This window comes from Zeus faber, assembly GCF_960531495.2.
Source record: "Zeus faber genome assembly, chromosome: 11".
NCBI lineage: Eukaryota > Metazoa > Chordata > Actinopteri > Zeiformes > Zeidae > Zeus > Zeus faber.
Genome location: NC_137205.1, coordinates 30,668,086 through 30,686,119, shown reverse-complemented (window position 1 = coordinate 30,686,119; position 18,034 = coordinate 30,668,086). Strand labels below are relative to the sequence as shown.

At 45.3% G+C, this 18,034-nt stretch overlaps 3 protein-coding genes across 3 annotated transcripts in view; all 3 read right to left on the bottom strand.

Annotated features, from left to right (window-relative positions):
- LOC307236661 (parvalbumin beta-like) overlaps positions 1-2,684 on the bottom strand; it is a 3,713-nt gene extending 1,029 nt beyond the window's left edge. Inside the window, exons 1-4 of the mRNA XM_080009140.1 lie at positions 2,594-2,684; positions 1,604-1,670; positions 1,385-1,517; positions 666-775 (exon numbers count right to left, since the gene is read on the bottom strand). Of these exons, the coding sequence (XP_079865266.1) occupies positions 666-775; positions 1,385-1,517; positions 1,604-1,664 (304 nt within the window). The 5' untranslated portion in view covers positions 1,665-1,670; positions 2,594-2,684. The remainder of the gene's footprint in view (positions 1-665; positions 776-1,384; positions 1,518-1,603; positions 1,671-2,593) is intronic.
- Positions 2,685-3,981: 1,297 nt separating this feature from the next.
- On the bottom strand, positions 3,982-6,569 carry LOC307236662 (parvalbumin beta-1-like). Its single transcript, XM_080009141.1, has 5 exons — positions 6,505-6,569; positions 5,560-5,631; positions 5,194-5,326; positions 4,569-4,678; positions 3,982-4,269 (listed from the first exon to the last, which is right to left on the bottom strand). Exons 2-5 carry the CDS (start codon positions 5,618-5,620, stop codon positions 4,244-4,246), a joined length of 330 nt encoding a protein of 109 aa, XP_079865267.1. The 5' UTR covers positions 5,621-5,631; positions 6,505-6,569; the 3' UTR covers positions 3,982-4,243.
- A 6,779-nt stretch (positions 6,570-13,348) lies between these two features.
- LOC307237427 (parvalbumin alpha-like) lies at positions 13,349-15,603 on the bottom strand (the record flags this gene model as incomplete). Its single annotated transcript, XM_080010139.1, has 4 exons — positions 13,349-13,371; positions 13,605-13,714; positions 14,071-14,203; positions 15,543-15,603. The coding sequence occupies 4 exons, from the start codon at positions 15,601-15,603 to the stop codon at positions 13,349-13,351; spliced, it is 327 nt and encodes a 108-aa protein (XP_079866265.1).
- Between the last annotated feature and the right edge of the window lie 2,431 nt (positions 15,604-18,034).

Below are 18,034 nucleotides of genomic sequence, written 5' to 3'. Positions count from 1 at the left end.
TAATAGTAATATTAAGTAATATTTAAAATATTCATCCTAGCAGATGAATATTTGACTGTAATCAGGATGTGCATCACTGCATCCCTACATCACTGCATCACTGCATCACTGCATCACTGCATCCATCCATCACTACATCACTGCATCACTGCATCACTGCATCACTGCATCCGTCCATCACTACATCACTGCATCACTGCATCCGTCCATCACTACATCACTGCATCGCTGCATCACTGCATCACTGCATCACTGCATCACTGCATCCGTCCATCACTACATCACTGCATCCCTACATCACTGCATCACTGTATCAATGCGTCCCTACATCTCTGCATCACTGTATCACTGCATCCCTACATCACTGCATCACTGCATCACTGCATCCCTACATCACTGCATCACTGCATCACTGCATCACTGCATCACTGCATCACTGCATCCCTACATCACTGCATCACTGCATCACTGCATCCCTACATCACTGCATCACTGCATCACCTGACGCCTCATAGACCATGCATGTGGCGGCTACTTTTAATACTGGAAGTAGTTTGAAGTACTTCAGTGTTGATGTCACTGTGGTACTTCCAGTTCTACTGCAGTACTCGTGTTAGGGTGTTTGTATCCTGATCCCCTCCTCCACGCTACGTTTACAAACGCACCTTGCACGCCGATCTTGCCGTCCCCGTCGGTGTCCCCGGCCTTCAGGAAGGCCTGCGTCTCTGTGTCGGTCAGAGGACGAGCCCCGCTGCTGAAGTTCTGCAGGAACAGTCTGAGCAGGGTCCATAACAAAGGTTACAGAGGAGGTATAGAAACATACATCCAAGTATGATCATAGACCGAAACCTATATGCTCTCTATGTACTGTAGGTAGACACAGAAACCTATAGAAACCATACACATATAGAAACCATAGATGTAGATTCATATATGATCATAGATATATATCTATGGTTCCTATATCTATTAAAAGTAGAACTATAATCATAGATGTACATTTCAATATATATGGTTTCTATATCTATTATAACTTTAATCATAGATATAGGTTTCTATATTCAGAAACCTATATCTGTGATCATATATACAGTACATATATATAATGATATTGTTTTTTCTCACACTCACAGGTATATCTATGATGATATCAGGTATGTCTTTGATCATAGCTTTCTTTAATTAATTTATCGTGTGTTCTCTTTAGTTAATAGATAACAAACATGTTTAATCTTATCTCTATGATCTATCTTTTAGCCTATATATATATATATATTTAAATATAATCATAATATCTTGCTATATCTAAGGTTCCTATATCTGAGTTCATAGATATAGAATATCTAGATGTTTCTACGTCTAGATATTCCCAGGATGTTCTCACTTTAGCTCATCCTCCTCAATGAAGCCACTGTGGTCCTGGTCGATGATGTCGAAGGCCTTCTTCACTTCGTCCGTGGACTTGGCGGACAGGCCGCAGGACTTGAAGAACTTCTTGTGGTCGAAGGAGTTGGCGGCTGGAGGGCGGACGTTTAACAGGTTCATTCACAACAAAATCACAGACGGCGCCGCGCGGCGTGGCAGTGTGTGTGGACCCATCTACCTTTGCAGGCGTCCAGGGCTGCAGTGACTTCAGCATCACTCAGTAAATTGGAGAAGGCCATTTGGATCTCCAACGAAAATGACAAAAAAAAAAAAAATCGAACGTTTTAAATGTTGATCCACAAACTCTTTCTGACAATCCACAACAACAAAACAGGGACAATAGGGTTTTGTTTGGCTATTGGTCCTTTTAATGCATCTAAGTTAATAAAATAAGATAATAGATAAGCAAAAATAAGATAAGATGAATAGGAAGACTTTTTTTTAAGACAAACAAGTGTTAATAGGTTTAATGAATGGTTAATTTAATTAAAAGGTTTAAATAATGAAGAAAAAAAAAATAATAAAATAATTTCCAACTCTCCAACGATTCAAACGACCACAAAGCACATGGTTACTTGAATTTTGACTCGACCTGGTGATAATAAAGCCCACTAGTAATCTACATCCACGTTGCTCCCAAAATAATAGTGATAAAAATTGGAGAAGTTTCAGGAAACCCCAATCAGCCGCGCCTCTGTCCTCTTTGGTGTTAAATGGTAAAGTGGAGGTTGAAGACGCTTCCATTGGAGAGCAGACACCAAGGAGGTGCTGGGAGCTTTAGTCACTAATCCATGGATTCATGGGCAAATAATTAGGATGAATAAGCTAAAAAAATATATAATATAATTAAAAAGATATTAATAAAATACAACCGTAAAAATATAATAATAATAATAACAATACTACTACTACTACTAGTACCACTACTACTACTACTACTACTACTACTACTACTAATAATAATAATAATAATTATTATTATTATTATTATTATTATTATTACAATTATACATATAATAATAAAAAATAATAAGAAGAAGAACAATAATAATAACAATAATAACAATAACAATAATTAATACAAAAAAATCACATTTCTTTGTCCGGGATGGAGCGCCTATTTTCTTTATTTCCTCTCAGCATGGTGCAGGAGCTTGTTGCCACTCACCTCCGGTGTCTTTGCTTTGTACAGATGATACAGACCAGACTTGACTGCACTGGTCTCCCCTGCGCCTTGTGACCTTTTATACTTTAACTCTCCATCCAAATGTGAAGCTCAAGGAAACTGACACCACCGCCAAGAGGGGGAGGCTCTATTTTAGGTTTCACAAATGAAGACACTTAAAAGGTGCGTTTGAAAAGTCTCACAATATTCCCAAACGCTAATAATACACCCAGCGAGGAGAGACGGGCCAGGTCCACCGCGATGCTGGAAAAGGGGGAAACATGCTGATTTAAATGTCTGTCTTTTTTTCCTTTGGGCGGAAAACGTGTGTAAAGAATGTTTTTTTGTTCAATATAAGGTGCCACAGAGACCCATGTGTGTGTACTGTATATTTTTTCGGTCATTTTATGAACTCTTGTGATAAACTCTGATTTCCTCCTGCTTGCAGAACAGAGAGTGCACAGGACATTGTTTTACGTCCTCTGGTCTCTCTTATTGTCTGCTTTTCCCTCTATTGTTATAATAGAGGGAATATTATTTTATATTATATTATATATTATCTAATATTATATACTTTTTTCAATATTTTTTACCCAGTATATCTAATATTAAGAGGGGATATGTTGGGTCTTCTGTTTCTGACGAATCCTCAAATTAGAATTTAAAGCTGACAGGTCAGGGTCCTCCATGTGGGGGCAGCACAGTCCCGACACTTGGCTGTTGGAGGCCACTGAGTTGTATATGATCCGCTGGCAGCGTTATTTAGTCATTGGTTGTTATTTACTCATTCGAGATGCCGTCAATCTGCGTCATAGACACGATTAACTCTGCAACCCGTATCGATTGCCTTGCATCGATTCCCTTTCCACGCAAACTTTGATTCGTCCACCTCTGAACTGCAGGAAAGCGGATCAACCTCCCGTCGAAGCCCCCCGCGGGCGGTTGATTCTTAAACGGGAAAAGTGAAGTGACGCGTGTCGGTCCCGCGGTGCGTGCTCCACGTGGACCTCACAAAGCCCCTATCGCCCGATCCCTGCAGAGTCCATCCTAAAGTGGGTGGTCTGCTGATCCCACCCGGGCTATTGATAGCACTGCTCCTGCACTCTGCTGGCCACAGCACTTTGTCCCACTGACCACGCAGCTGGTCCACGCACACACACACACACACAGCCTCACTGCCCTATGTGTGAAACTATCCCCCCCGGGGGCCTCCCCACTCCCACTCCACCCTCCCCCCGTTCCACCGTATCAAGACAGGATCCGTCGAGTTTCACTCAACGACCCCCCCCCCCCCCCCCCTTCCCCGATCCATGCAGATTTGGGGATGAGAAGATTCTCTCTGGTCTGACGGCGTTCGGAGCGAAGCACAGAGGAAGAGGAAGGAGATGACGTAACACCAAAAGAGCATTTATTCCTGGTTTTTCACTCTTCCTCAAATGTGCAGATGAGATGGACATTTTGCACAGGTCATTTTCAAAACATGTAACACATCCCATCAACAGGATTAATGCACAATGTGCTCAATGTTGAGAAATAATCCGCCGGCAACTTATAAATAAGATATAAAAAATATTCTTTCAGCTGATGATTACTGAGTCTTGCAAGGGGGGGGTCGTGGTTCCATGAGAAGTTGCGATGTTGGTCAATGGATATTTATGCCTTTACAAGCTCAGCAAACTCTGTGGGAAAGTAAACACAAGGAAATGGACGTTGGTATCAGCAGAGTCATTTAAATGGCGTCAATATGTCTCCGACTGTCAATCAACCAAGGAATCAATACAATCAATCAATCAATCGATCTTCCAAACAATCAGCCTTTCAATCAACTAATCAATCAATCCACCAATCAATCAACCATTCAATCAATAAATCAACAGTCAATCAACTAATCAACCAATCTTTTAATCAGAATAATTGGTGAAACACCAAACCAACATCCAAGTGAATTATGACATCATATCACAGTGACGGTTCTCACCATCGACGCCCAGCATGCCATCACCGTCCTTGTCCCCGGCGCTGAGGAATGTCTTGGTCTCTTTGTCGGTCAGTGCTCTGGCACCGGCGCTGAAGGTCTGCAGGAACAGTCTGCGGAACAAAACACCGTGAAACACCGAACAACACGCCCCGTGTTCGGGGAGTTCAAGGGACGGCTCCGGCTGAAGGCGGAGGCTGAAGGCAGGGAAACCTTCTCTTTTTACCAAAGGCAGCGTGGGCTTTCCCAGTCGCTTTCTGTCGGTGGCTGAACTTTATATTCCACTTTTTTTTTTTTTTGGGCCCCTGCTCGGTGTCTGGACGAGCCTGGAGATGGTGACCCTACCGACGTCCACTCCACAGGTGGTCTGCGGGGAAAGGGGAAACCTCCTGGCGTCGCTCTTTGCACCTTTAATTTGAGCCAGTGGCCTGGTGCTAAACCCAGCCACCGGGCTTCTCAAATGTCTCCCGCGCCTTAAGAGGTGCCCTCAAACGTCCGCTTGCATGGGATTTTTTCAGGGCTGTGAGAGTCTCGTGTGTACTGGGTGTGTACCGGGTGTCTACCAAGTGTGTACCGGGTGTCTACCGGTGTGTACCGGGGTACCGGCTGCCGGTTCTAAGTGTCTTACTTCAGCTCCTCCTCCTCAATGAAGCCGCTCTTGTCCTGGTCGATGATGTAGAAGACCTTCTTGACCTGCTCGGGGGTCTTGCTGGTCAGACCGCAGGCAGTGAAGAACTTCTTGTACTCGAAGGTGTCGGCTCCTGCGGCGCAGGTTAACAAAAAGACAAAAAAAAAAAAGAAAACCGTCAGCAAGGGCACAGCTGCCGAGGTTTCGGGGGAAACCGCCGACACACCGATTGTGGCGGCGACGCCCGTGGCAGGACCTCGTCGAAGCGGGCTCACGCCACGTTAGAGGAACAAGGTCCACGACGCTACGGGATGTTGGGCGCGCGTCATATTTAGGGTGTCAGTTTTGGGGTGGGGTCCGTCTCACCTTTGCAGCCGTCCACAGCGGCTTTGATGTCAGCGTCGGTGAGGATACCAGCGAAGGCCATTTTTTTTATCTCTGGGATGGGGAGAAGGAAAAACAAAAGCAAGATTAAAAAGCACATTTCGGTGGCCGCGCCGCCATCCCAATTCACCCGAGGCGGCCTCCAAAAGCCACTTCGGAGGCGTGCCCCGCCGGGCAGGTGCACGAGTCTCTACACGTTTCCCCTACTCTTCACAGCGCGTGGCATTGGACAACAACAGAAAAGTTGAACAAGTAAACAGTAAACGGAGCATTGCGATGAAGGGCTCCAGGAGCAGGGTCGCAGGGTGAAGCGGTAAACGCTGAGCTGCACCCGTCTGCGGGGGATCTTTTCAAGGTCCCGTTACAGCTGCATTTATAGTCCCCTGATTGCGGCTCATGCACAATTACTTTTCCTAATCTTCCAAAATGCAAACACGAAGACTTAACGCTTCTATTTTAATGTGCTAAATGCCTGAGTGACACCTGACCCCAGCACGTGGCCTGAGATGGAGTCCTGCACCACCCGCCCCCCGCCCCCCGCCCCCCAACACCTCCGGCGAGCTGATGCTCGGAGTGCAGCACCAGTGCAACCCGGGCAGTCAACGGATAGATAGGAGATGCAGTTACAAGAGAACACACACAAACACACACACAAATGTTCTTTTTTGGGGGGGAGATGTCCAGTTTGCAAATTGTTGCTTAGCCAAATTAGGATCCACAGACGTCCTTCCTCAGAAAATTAAACAAACAAAACAAAAAGCATCCGTCGGCCCTGCGGTGTCCGATGGTCCGTCAATGCCCCCCTCTCTCTCTCTCTCTCTCTCTCTCTCTCTCTCTCGCTCTCTCTCTCTCTCTCTCTCTCTCTCTCTCTCTCTCGCTCTCTCCATGAGGGTTAGTCCACGCCGCGGGGCCGCCTCACCCACTCACCTGTGCTGCGTTGAGGCGAGTGAAAACCAGCGGAGACTCGAGTGGATGTCCAGGCTGAGCGCCGCCGGCCGCTTATATAGCCCCCAGCCACACCTTGTACAGGGGGGCGAGGGGCGCGAGGGCGCATCAAAAATGTGTCTAGTGGTCTCGAGCTATTTTCAGCCAGGGATGCTCATCACGGAGGGGTGAGAGGGGGGAGGGGGAGGAGGAGGAGGGGGAGGAAGAGGGGGAGGAGGGGGGAGAGGGGGAGGAAGAGGAGGAGGAGGAGGAGGAGGAGGGGGAGGAAGAGGGGGAGGAGGGGGGGGGGGAGGGGGAGGAGGGGGGAGAGGGGGAGGAGGAGGAGGAGGAGGGGGAGGAGGGGGAGGAAGAGGGGGAGCAGGGGGGAGAGGGGGAGGAGAGGGAGAGGGGGAGGAAGAGTGGGTGAAGAGGGGATAAGGAGGAAGAGGGGGAGGAGGGGAGGAAGGGGTGAAGAGGGGGAGGAAGAGGAGGAGGAAGAGCAGGATGAAGAGGAGGGGAGGAGGAGGAGGAGGAGGAGGAGGAGGAGGAGGGGAGGGGAGGGGAGGGGAGGGGAGGGGAGGGCTGTTTCCAGGCTTTCTCAGGTTAAAGGGACATGAATGTGTTTTATTATTTGTCTGTTTAATGCTCAATGTGTTTAATACACTTTTTATAATATACAATACATTTATAATATAATACACATTATAATATTATATACATTATAATATTAGATACATTTATAGTATAATATACATTTTTATATAATATACATTTATAATATAATACACATTATAATATGATATACACATTTAGTATAATATACATTTTTAATACATAATATTTTTGTAAAGTTGATCCAGTGACTCCAAACTGTTTTTTCAGTGAACATCCAGTAAAATGACAAACACACAATGATAAAACACACTATGATAAAACACACTATGATAAAACACACTATGATAAAACACACAATGATAAAACACACAATGATTAAACACACAACGACAAAACACACAATGACAAACACACGCACATATATATATATATATATATACATATATATATATATATACCCATGTATATATATATATATATATATATACACTACTCACAAAAAGTTTGGGATATTGGGCTTTCAGGTGAAATTTCAGGATAAAGCTAAAATGCACTATAACCTTTACAGGTGATTTCATTTGACCTTCTCTAAACTTGTGAATGCACACGTCCAACTGTTCAGTGTTTCAGTACTTTTTGCACAACTTGCTGTTCTCTAACAAGGAGCTGAACGGCAAAATTCACAACAGGTGTTTGATCCGTGAATGGACCGATACATTTCCTGGTTCAATTAGAGTTGGTATTTAAAGTCCTCTTCATCATGCTGTTCACATGTTGACATCATGAGACCAAGACAACACCAACAACTGATCAACAGCACCTCGCCTTGCGAGGCTTCAAACAGGATGTTGTCAGAGGGAAGTGGCCACTGAGCTTAGAGCGTCACAGAGCGTCATCAGCAGCTTGCAACAGAGATACAGAGACTGGAAGAGTCACAGAAAGGCATAGAAGTGGACGTGCTTTGGCCACATCCCACAATGATGAGCGCTTCATTGTGAACAGTGCCCTGAGGAACCGCATGATGATGCCACTCAACTCCAGGCACATTTAAGGAAGGTGAGAGGCACCAAGTGTCACGTCAGACCACTCACAACCGTTGACATCAGCGTGGTATGCGTGCTAGACCACCTGCAAGGATACCTGACCACACCACCAGGCACAGGCATCATGGTCTTGCAGGGGCCAGAGAGCATTTACCCTGGACGAGGGACCAGGGGTCAATTCACATTGAGCAGAAATGATGGAGACGTCAAGGAGAGCGCTACGCATCAGCCACTGTTGTCACCAGACGAGCCTTTGGTGGTGGTGGTGTTACAGTGTGGGCAGGTGTGTAGTCAATACAGAACTGCCCTACACTTTGTGAATGGTACAGTGACAAGCCCATACTACCTGAATGACATCATTCATCCAGTCATTGTGCCCCTGCATGAACAACACAGGCCTCATTTCATCTGCATGGACGACAACGCTCCAGCTCATGGAGGTGGCATCATTAGGGAACGGCTGCTGGAGACTGGGGCACCTCAAATGGAGTGGCCTGCACTTTCTCCAGACCTGAATCCCATAGAAAACCTATGGGATCAGCTGAGTGGCCGTGTAGAGGCTCCTAACTCTGTACCCCAGAACCTCAATGACCTGAGGGCCCCCTTCAAGAAGATTGGGGGGCCAGGCCTCAGCAGACAATAAGTCGACTTGCAGCATGAGACGTGGTTGTCAAGCTGTAACTGATGCTCGAGGCCACATGAAAAGTTATTGAGACATTGACATTTGTTGTTGTGGTAAACCCACCACTGTTGTTGGCTTTTGTTTCAATAAATTGTTTGAGATGAGGAAATCACCATCGCATGCTTCTACTTAAATGCTCTACTTTCATGATATAATATCACTGTAGCAGGAACTTTTTACATTTTCCATAAATTTCACCCTAAAGCCAAATATCCCTTACTTTTGTGAGTAGTGTGTATATATATATATATATATATATATATACACAACTTAAAAAAAAGTGTGTGTGTGTGTATGTATATATATATATATATATATATGTGTGTGTGTGTGTGTGTGTGTGTGTGTGTGTGTGTGTGTTTAAGCAACTAAAGCATTAAAAACAAGTTGATCCAGTTACTCCATTCAGGGTTTCCTTTCAGGGCCTTGAAACCTGAGCCTCACACACTCTCCCACCACATGTCTCCAAGCACTTGATGCGTCCTGACAAAACATAGGAATTTGCCGGTGTCTGCCACACCCCACCCCCCACTGGGGGAGGACGTCACATGTCGTTTGGATCAACTTCCAAAAAATTGTAAGAAAAAAAAAGAAAAAAAAAAGTAGCTTTATCGTTCAAGCGTCTCCTTCTGAAGTGGGATCAATGTGCACGTTTGACGCTGAGGGAACATGGGTAAACATGGGTTTGACAGTTTCGGAAGTTATTTTCAGGGTGTGTGGATTGAGAGATGTATGGAGCTCATGAAAGACAATACGCCTAATAATGGCCAGCTACTACTACTAATACTACTACTACTACTACTACTCATTTTACTTTACTTCAAGGGAAAGAAAAAAAAGGATCCTGAGCCATGACGCCACGTCTCCAATCACTTGATCCTGTGCTCTTGTCAAGGGGTTTCCCAAACCGACCCCTTGGGGCTGGGATCCCGCCCCCACCCGAAAAACAAATCATGTTTTATATAAAATCTTCCTTCAGCGTGTCACTGCAACGGATGAAAGGAGGCAAATCTCACAACAAACACTGCAGCTGGGTGAGACTGGAGAATAGGTTTTGTGAAAACAGTATTTCTATAATTATTTATATTTTCAAAAAGTCGAACAACAATAACATATATTATTATTTTACACATACGACCCAACCGTGGGCCCCGGTTGGGTCCCCTGGCTTTAGCTGACACATTACAAAGCAAATAAAAAAGTTTGTGCTAATTCAGGAGCCGCGGCGAAATAGCACCGACGAAGTGTGAGATGTTTCCACTGTTCCTCGATCAAACCACCTTCGCTGCTGCGTCCCACTCTGATGGCTGACACCTCATTCCATAGGGGGGCTCTGAGTCGGGTTTCAAAGCGGGCCCCTGGGGACCGTCGTGGAGCTGTCCTTAGTGGGCGGTAGATATGGATTATATCATTCAAACGGGCTATTTGCGTGCCAGGGGCCCGTTGTGTGTGCACGGAGGAGTGAACGTGTGAGCATCATGTTGGACCCAGTGGCTTTGGTGGGATAAGGGTCCCCCAAGGCATCTCTGGCAGCCAGGGTCCCTGGAGTTATTTTAAAATAATCAATCAGCTCTGATCGGCAACGATCTGTATAGATCACCTGAACTAATAAACCATGTGCGATTAGAAATACATATTAATTAAGCTCATGACAACATGGCTGTGTCTTAACCACAGGGTGCCTTTTCCTTTATAAAGAGGAGAACACTTGAAGAGCAGCGTGTAGAACTGCTGTTTTAATCTACATTGGGGGTGGGTACGCTCCCACGGAAGCCGCCATGTTGCACCGCCATGTTTCTACAGTAGCCCAGAACGGGCAAACCAAACACTGGCTCTAGAGAGGGACTTTCGCGTTTTTCCCAAGTTTTGCAGCCACCGTCTCTTCCACAGACGCCACCATGTTGCACCGCCATGTTGCACCGCCATGTTGCACCGCCATGTTGCACCAGCATGTTGCACCGCCATGGGGAGCGGTGTTCATTTTGTTGCGATCTGCAACCTCACCACTAGATCTCACTAAATTCCACACACTGAACCTTTGAGTCTGAACTCTGTCTGAATAATTCACTGAAATTGAGCAAAACCATGACAATTTATTACTAAATGCATTTTGCTTGTTTACTTTTTTCTATATTTATATAACGAGTTGAGTCCCTTCAATTGATGTCAACACTTTTTGTTGCGTGTTTGGGTGTTGTGGGTGAAAGGTTTATGGCATTGGCTTTACTTTTTGGAGAATCATTTCAGCGTACTTACCAGTATACAATTGAAGATGCATGAGGGTCAACATATGCAGACCATATGCAGAGACAGCTTACGTCTCCACATAACAGTCTCTGAATCGCCAACATTTCTCCAAAACTGTCTTCTGTCACATCAATAGATAGTCGCTGTATTACCGTTTTGAGACTTCTCCCAAAAATAGGTCTAAGTCAGACACCGATCAGCCACAACATTAAAACCAGTGACAGCTGAAGTAAATAACATGGATCGTCTGGTTCCAATGGCACCTGTCAAGGGGTGGGATATATTATTATTATATATATACTGTTATATATATTCATTATATATATTGTTATATATCATTATTATATATATACTGTTTCTGTGTGGAGTTTGCATGTTCTCCCCGTGTTCACATGGGGTTTCCTCCACCTCACGTCAGTAAGGACCCCCCTCAAAAATATGCACCCATCATGGTCTGACCAGCGATGGACACTTATCACCTGGTCCCCGGGCGCGTCCACGTACGCTGCCCACTGCTCCTGGCTGTGCCCCCGGAGGAAGGACAAGCCAGGACGGGTCAAAAGCAGAGAATCCATTTCACCGGCCACCATCAAAGCATGTATGTGTGTGTGTGCAAGCTTGTGTTGTAGTGTGGTGTGTTGCGTGATAAATAAAGTCTGTTTCAGGGGATGGTGGCTCAGGCGGTAGAGCTGGTGGTCTAGTGATCTAAAGGTCGCTGGTTCGATCCCAGGCTCCTCCTGCTAGCAGGCTGTAGTGTCCTTGAGCAAGACACTTAACCCCTCATTGCTCCTGATGGCTGCGTCCGTCGGTGTTTGAATAATTGTAAGTCGCTTTGGATAAAAGCGTCTGCTAAATGACTAAATGTAATGTAATGTAATGTTTCTTTCTTCTGATATATATACAGTATATATTTACTGTTATATATTATTATAATATATATACTGTAATATATTATTATTATATTTATAGTGTTATATATTATTATTATTATTATATATATACTGTTATATATTATTATTATATGAGGCAGCAAGTGAAGAGTCAGTTGTTGAAGTTGATGTGTTGAAGCAACGTAAGGATCTGAGCCACTTGACGACTGGGTCAGAGCATCTCCAAAACCATCTCCAAACTTGTGGGCTGTCCCCGCTATGCAGTGGTTACTACCTACCAAACGTGCTCCAATGAAGGACGACCAGGGAACCGGCGACAGGGTCATGGGGCCCAAGTCTAGCCCGTGTGGTTTGATCCCACAGTAAAGCTACTGTAGCACAAAGTGTTGAAAAAGTGAATGTTGCTATGATAGAAATGTGTAGAACACACAGTGCATGGCAGCTTGCTGTGTATGGGAGCGCTCAGTGTCCATGCTGACCCCTGTCCACCCCTGAAAGCACCTACAATGGACACGTGAGCGTCACAACTGGACCATGAATCACCTTTTCTTCTACATCATGTGGATGGGTGGGGTTAGGGTCCAATCCAACGGAGCGTCTGTGGGCTGTGCTGGAGCAACAAGCCTGATCCATGGGGGCCCATGGAGGATCTGCTGCTAACGTCTTGGTGCCAGATATCACAGGACACCTTCAGACTCCGGTGGAGTCCATGGCTCCACGGGTCAGAGCTGTTTTGGCGGCACGAGGGGGAGCCACACAAGATTAATGGTTATTTGTGGTGCTATTAATGTTATGGCTGATCGGTGTATTTTACAAGCGATACTGTTTAGAACTGAATTTGAGATGTCTCCAGCAGGAGGTGGTAGTAAGTCCTAATGTGGACGACATCATTCCAACCATTTTTTTATTCGATCAAACCAACCCAATGGTCCATGTGTTATAAGGACCGGAACATACCAGTACCACCGGCTCACCTCACAGGACCCCATCCATCTCAGCTGGGACTTGGCAACACCAGACCCATGGGTGGAGGCTGATTTTGGCGCATCATAATGCATCCCCCTCCCAAGTTTCTCTCTCTGTGACCCACCCCCCATGTTTATAGAAATGCAAATGGTGTTTCACAATTTGACAATTGGTTTCTGTTTGAAATCTCTTTTTTTTTTTATTATTAACCCAAGTGACACAATCACATTTACACAAAACCTGGCACGTCGCTCTCCATCAAAACAGAAAATGAAGGGGGGGGGGGGGGGGGGGGGGCGGTGTTCTCTAACAATTTCTAAATGAGACTACATGATTCTAAGCAAACAAACAAACAAACTTAGAGATCAAAACAAGAGGGGACGGTCGGTGACAGCGTTGGTGTTTTATTCCAGCAGACCGCAGAACTCTGTGGGAAAGATGGTGACAAAGTGGAAAAATTCAGTAATCCTTAATAAAACCATAAACCACACTGGCCATACTAGCAAGACATAAACAACACGCCGCAAAACACCGTTCACATTCTTCTTCTGTTTGTCCGCCTGGATGCCTCGGTTCCCATGGTGCGCAGTGCAGTTTCAGCACTGCTCACAGTGGACAGCTCCTCTCACGGACCCTGCCGGTCACTAACCAGGACTTTACCTTCCATTCCGATTTTTCCATCTCCGTCCTTGTCTCCTGCCTCCATTAGAGCTTTGGTCTCGCCCACAGTCAGCTCCCTGGCCCCCAGGGAGAAATTCTGAAGGAAGAGCCTGACAGGGGGCGGGGTGGATGGAGAAACGTGATAAGAATTGTCACCATAGAATTCAATGCGTGACCATGTGACATTATCTTCAGACTCCTGATGAACTACATTTTACAGCACGTTGCACGTAACATGTTTTTTAAGCATTGCTGAATAAGCCCCTATTATTATTATTATTATTATTATTACACAACACCCACCCCGCACCCCCTTCTTCCGCACCGCTAACTTCACTGCGTTACCAAATAACGCTTCCGTTAATACCACCCAAGCCAGAGGTCCCATTCAAGCGCTCCATCCCCTACCCCCACCCAACTACAAAGCCTCACAAAAGACACGCATATTCCCGGACTCCATCCTTACTTGAGCTCCTCCGCCTCAATGTATCCGCTCTTGTCCTGGTCCAGGACACCGAACACTCTTTGGCCGTCCGCCTCAGATAAGCTGGTGAGTCCCACTTGTGCGAAGAATGACTTGTAGTCGAAGGACCCGGGGGCTGCGTCCACGCGAACACATAGAAGGCATAGATTGATAGAGACAGACAGAGGCCGAGGGGGGGAGAAAGGATGAGAGAAAGACCGAGAAGGGAAGGGAGGGAATCACAAAATAACGAGGGACCCAGAATGGCGAGAGGCTGAATAGAGATGTCACATTCACTCATGCGCTCAGATGACTTTCACTCAACAACTGAGGACATTTACCAATACGTGCCCCGCGGTGCATCACGGTGACACAAACCTCTCACCAGCAAACGTCCGTTTACACTGCCGCTTCATTATATCATTTCAATAAAACTGACATACGGTCAAATGGACAACTGATATGATATTTTAGAATGAAAGCAATTGAGAATTCTGCTCCAACATGGACTGCATTTTGCTCATCAGAAATACGTTCAGTCGGACATTTCCCATGGTTGGAAGTCATCACTTTCAATCCTGTCTCTTCAATTTCCATCAATTCCATTTTGAGAAAGAAATGTATTGTTGTTCACATTTTAAAGTCGTAATTTGTAAAAAAGTTTTGTTCAAAAATCACATATTTGCCCTTTTTTTAAACTGACACATTTTGAGAAACAGCCGTTCAATTTATTTGCATATATTATGGATGTGCTGCTCTACGTATATTCTGCTTCTATTGTTGGGGGCTGATGATCAGAAATTGATCAAATAAATATCACCACCGTCACAAGCGACCAATAAAAAACCCTTAAGTCTTATGACTTGATTTTACCATCTTCAAATGAAAATGAGGGTAAACCCAGTTTTATTCCTGTTCCATCTAATAGAGACTCAAATTTTCCAGTTTATTGTCAAATGTTCAAAACCTTGAGCAGCGTTCTGCCCCAAAACTATACAATTTAGACGAGTAAAGTAGCGCATTTTTCAATAACGACAAGTTCATCAGAACTGACATTTTAATTTTTTCTGGGTGGGTGTGCCGTGACTGCTCGGTCAAGCAGCTGTAATGGCCGCAGATTAATCATTTAGGGTGTGGGGGGGTGTTGCACAGCTGCCGTGATTTTGCCTTGTCTGTGCAAAACCTGTGGTATCTGCGTGGTAACCGCTCCCCAGCCCCCTGGCTGCCTGGTTACCTGTCGCCACCCGCCCCCACTGCACAGCGTACAGGTAAGTCCCCCTGGGAGTGGGAGGGGCATTCGGTGGCAGCTCTCAATTATTGTGTGTGTGTGTGTGTGTGTGTGTGTGTGTGTGTGTGTGTGTGTGTGCGCGCGTGTGTGTGTGTGCGTGTGTGCACGTGCGTGTGCGTGTACAGGTTTGCTCCTTAAGAACGTTTTCTGACTGATGTGACAGGTGCGTTCTCGCAATATGACTCACCTTGACAAGCCTGGACCGCAGCCTTGACCTGCTCGTCGTTCAAAAACCCTGCAAATGCCATGGTCCTCCGCGTTGGACTTAGGGCTACACACACACACACACACACACACACACACACACACAGACACACACACACACACACACACACACACACACACACACACACACACACACACACACACACACACACACACACACACACACACACACACACACACACACACACACACAGGAGGGCAAAGTGGCAGTAAATGACACTGGTACAGGTGTGTGCTGACAGACAGAACCCTCTCCCTGATTGGCAGGGAAAATAAAACAAACAAAAAAAACAGTAAAACAACAGTTTGTGGATAAAGCAGTCATCTCTCTGCAAGTTCTCTCGCTCGGCGAACATCCAAAATATCTTGGGATCAAGAATCAAATCAAAGTTTGCATTTTAATACAAAAAAAAAAAGAGCACAAAGATCAATCTGAATGAGCGGCTTCTCCAGAAAGAGCCCGAGCGCTGCACAGTGCCGCAACCGCTCTGTGCACATTTCCTACTCTTGATAAAAAAAAATGTTTCTCTTTGAGCTGCTCGAAAGGAGGAAGATGAACCGACGGATGCACAGGCAGCCCGTTAAACGTCCCAAAAACAAAGGATTCGCAAAAAGCCCGGTACTAACCGCGTGTGATGTGCAGTCTGGCGCTGTCCGAGCTCCGTGCCTGTAAGTCAGCAGCACTCCCTCGCAGCTTTGTGATGCGGAGAGCGAGAGGCAACCTGACGTCTGTCCTCAGACCCAGGGAGATTTCCCCCCAAAGCCTCCTCCCCCTGTACCAGCTCAGCGGAGCAGAGGGGAAGGCGTTTTTTTTCTTCTCCACGGCCATTGACTTGCAAACCCCCTGGGTTTAGGCAGTAAACAAAAATGGATATTGGGAATTGACAGTCAAAAGTATATGTTACTGTACTGTGTAACCCCCACCTCCATGACTAGGGTCCAGCCCCTGTTGACAATGTTTGGGGTTAATTCTCTGAATGTTGAAATCTGAAGCTTTTTGAGACCGGGGCCCGTGTATTGCTGCCTGCAGCTATATTTGTTATTATTATATTTAATATTATTATCATTGGTATTATTATTAAATATAAATAATACTCCTCTGCCTCCACCTCCTCCTCCTCCTCCTCCTCCTCCTCCTCCTCCTCCTCCTCCTACTACTACTACTACTACTACAAATAGAGCCTTATGTCATATGAGGTGTGCAATAACGACATGACTAACCCACGAGGAACAAGGGTCTCGTCATCCTCGTCATGAACCAGATGGTTTGATGGTTATGGCCTCGAAGCAAGGAATTACAATATTAATGTTCTGCTGATTCTATGACTCTAATAAACATTGCATGAACGGATATTGTTATTAATCAGCAATCTATGTAAAAATTGTTTTGGGAGAACATGTGTATTTTTCATTGGAACTGAATAAATAAATTAATAAATAAATAAAACGGCGCAAGACAATAGGAGAAGAACCAAACACTGATCGACAAAGAAATGAAAATAGAAAGAGTCACTAAAAATTGTAGAGCTTTCACATGAGAAGAATGCACAAATACATATGAAAGCAGTGAAACGTGGTGTCTTGTTTGAGAATGAATTAAACATTCCAGGGGGTCCAGAGCAAAATTATTATCAGTTCAACTTCACCATTATTTGATTTGAAGGTCGTCGGAGAATGTACAATACTGACTGTTTTACTGTTATCTCCCAAACTATAGTATAGACACTAAATCCCATCTAGGGATACAACTGACTGATGCTAAATAGAGGGCCCTTGATGTAAAAAATAAGGTTGAAAATCATTGATCTAGGAGACAGTCTAGGAGACTATGTAGTCTATGCAGCAATATGCGGGGCTCATTAAAGTTCAATGGAGGAGTGTGCTTTGGCTCTCTGTTGTTTTTGTTGAGTTGTTGCTAAAGGAAGGAATCAATATTGTTTTGTCCAACTTATTATCTTCAATAACATCATATATTGGAAGTTTTGGGTGGTTTTGGGTGGTTTGGATGGTTTGATGGGGTTTGAGGTGGTTTGGATGGTTTGATGGGGTTTGGGTGGTTTGTGGTGGTTCGGGTGGTTCGGGTGGTTCGGGGTGGTTCAGGGTGGTTTGGGGGGTTTGATGGGGTTCGGGTGGCTCGGGTGGTTCGGGTGGTTCGGGGTGGTTTGGAGTGGTTCCTGCTTTTTTGGGGTTTTTACACATACGCACTGTGACTCTTAGTTTCATACGTGAAAACACTTCATCATGACATTCATTCATGTGTTTTTAGTTCATTGCTGTCTCCTTATGAAATCGTAGCTTTGATTTACTTGAATCAGTTTTGACGACGGTGTGGGAAAATATCGACGCCAAGTACGATTTGCTGTTGCCTGTATCTTCCACTTCTGCAGCCCAAACTGAAGGACATTTCGTCGGTGACGCCTGCAAATCATTTTCGACAGAAGAGCACTCATGTCT

What these genes read in the sequence shown, in the direction of transcription:
- LOC307236662 (XM_080009141.1), bottom strand. Translation starts at nt 5,620, where the DNA reads ATGGCCTTCGCTGGTATCCTCACCGACGCTGACATCAAAGCCGCTGTG. An exon ending in CGCTGTGGACGGCTGCAAAG is followed by an intron (nt 5,327 to 5,559) that starts GTGAGACGGACC and finishes CCTGCGCCGCAG; the next exon opens with GAGCCGACACCTTCGAGTAC. An exon ending in ATTGAGGAGGAGGAGCTGAA is followed by an intron (nt 4,679 to 5,193) that starts GTAAGACACTTA and finishes TTTGTTCCGCAG; the next exon opens with ACTGTTCCTGCAGACCTTCA.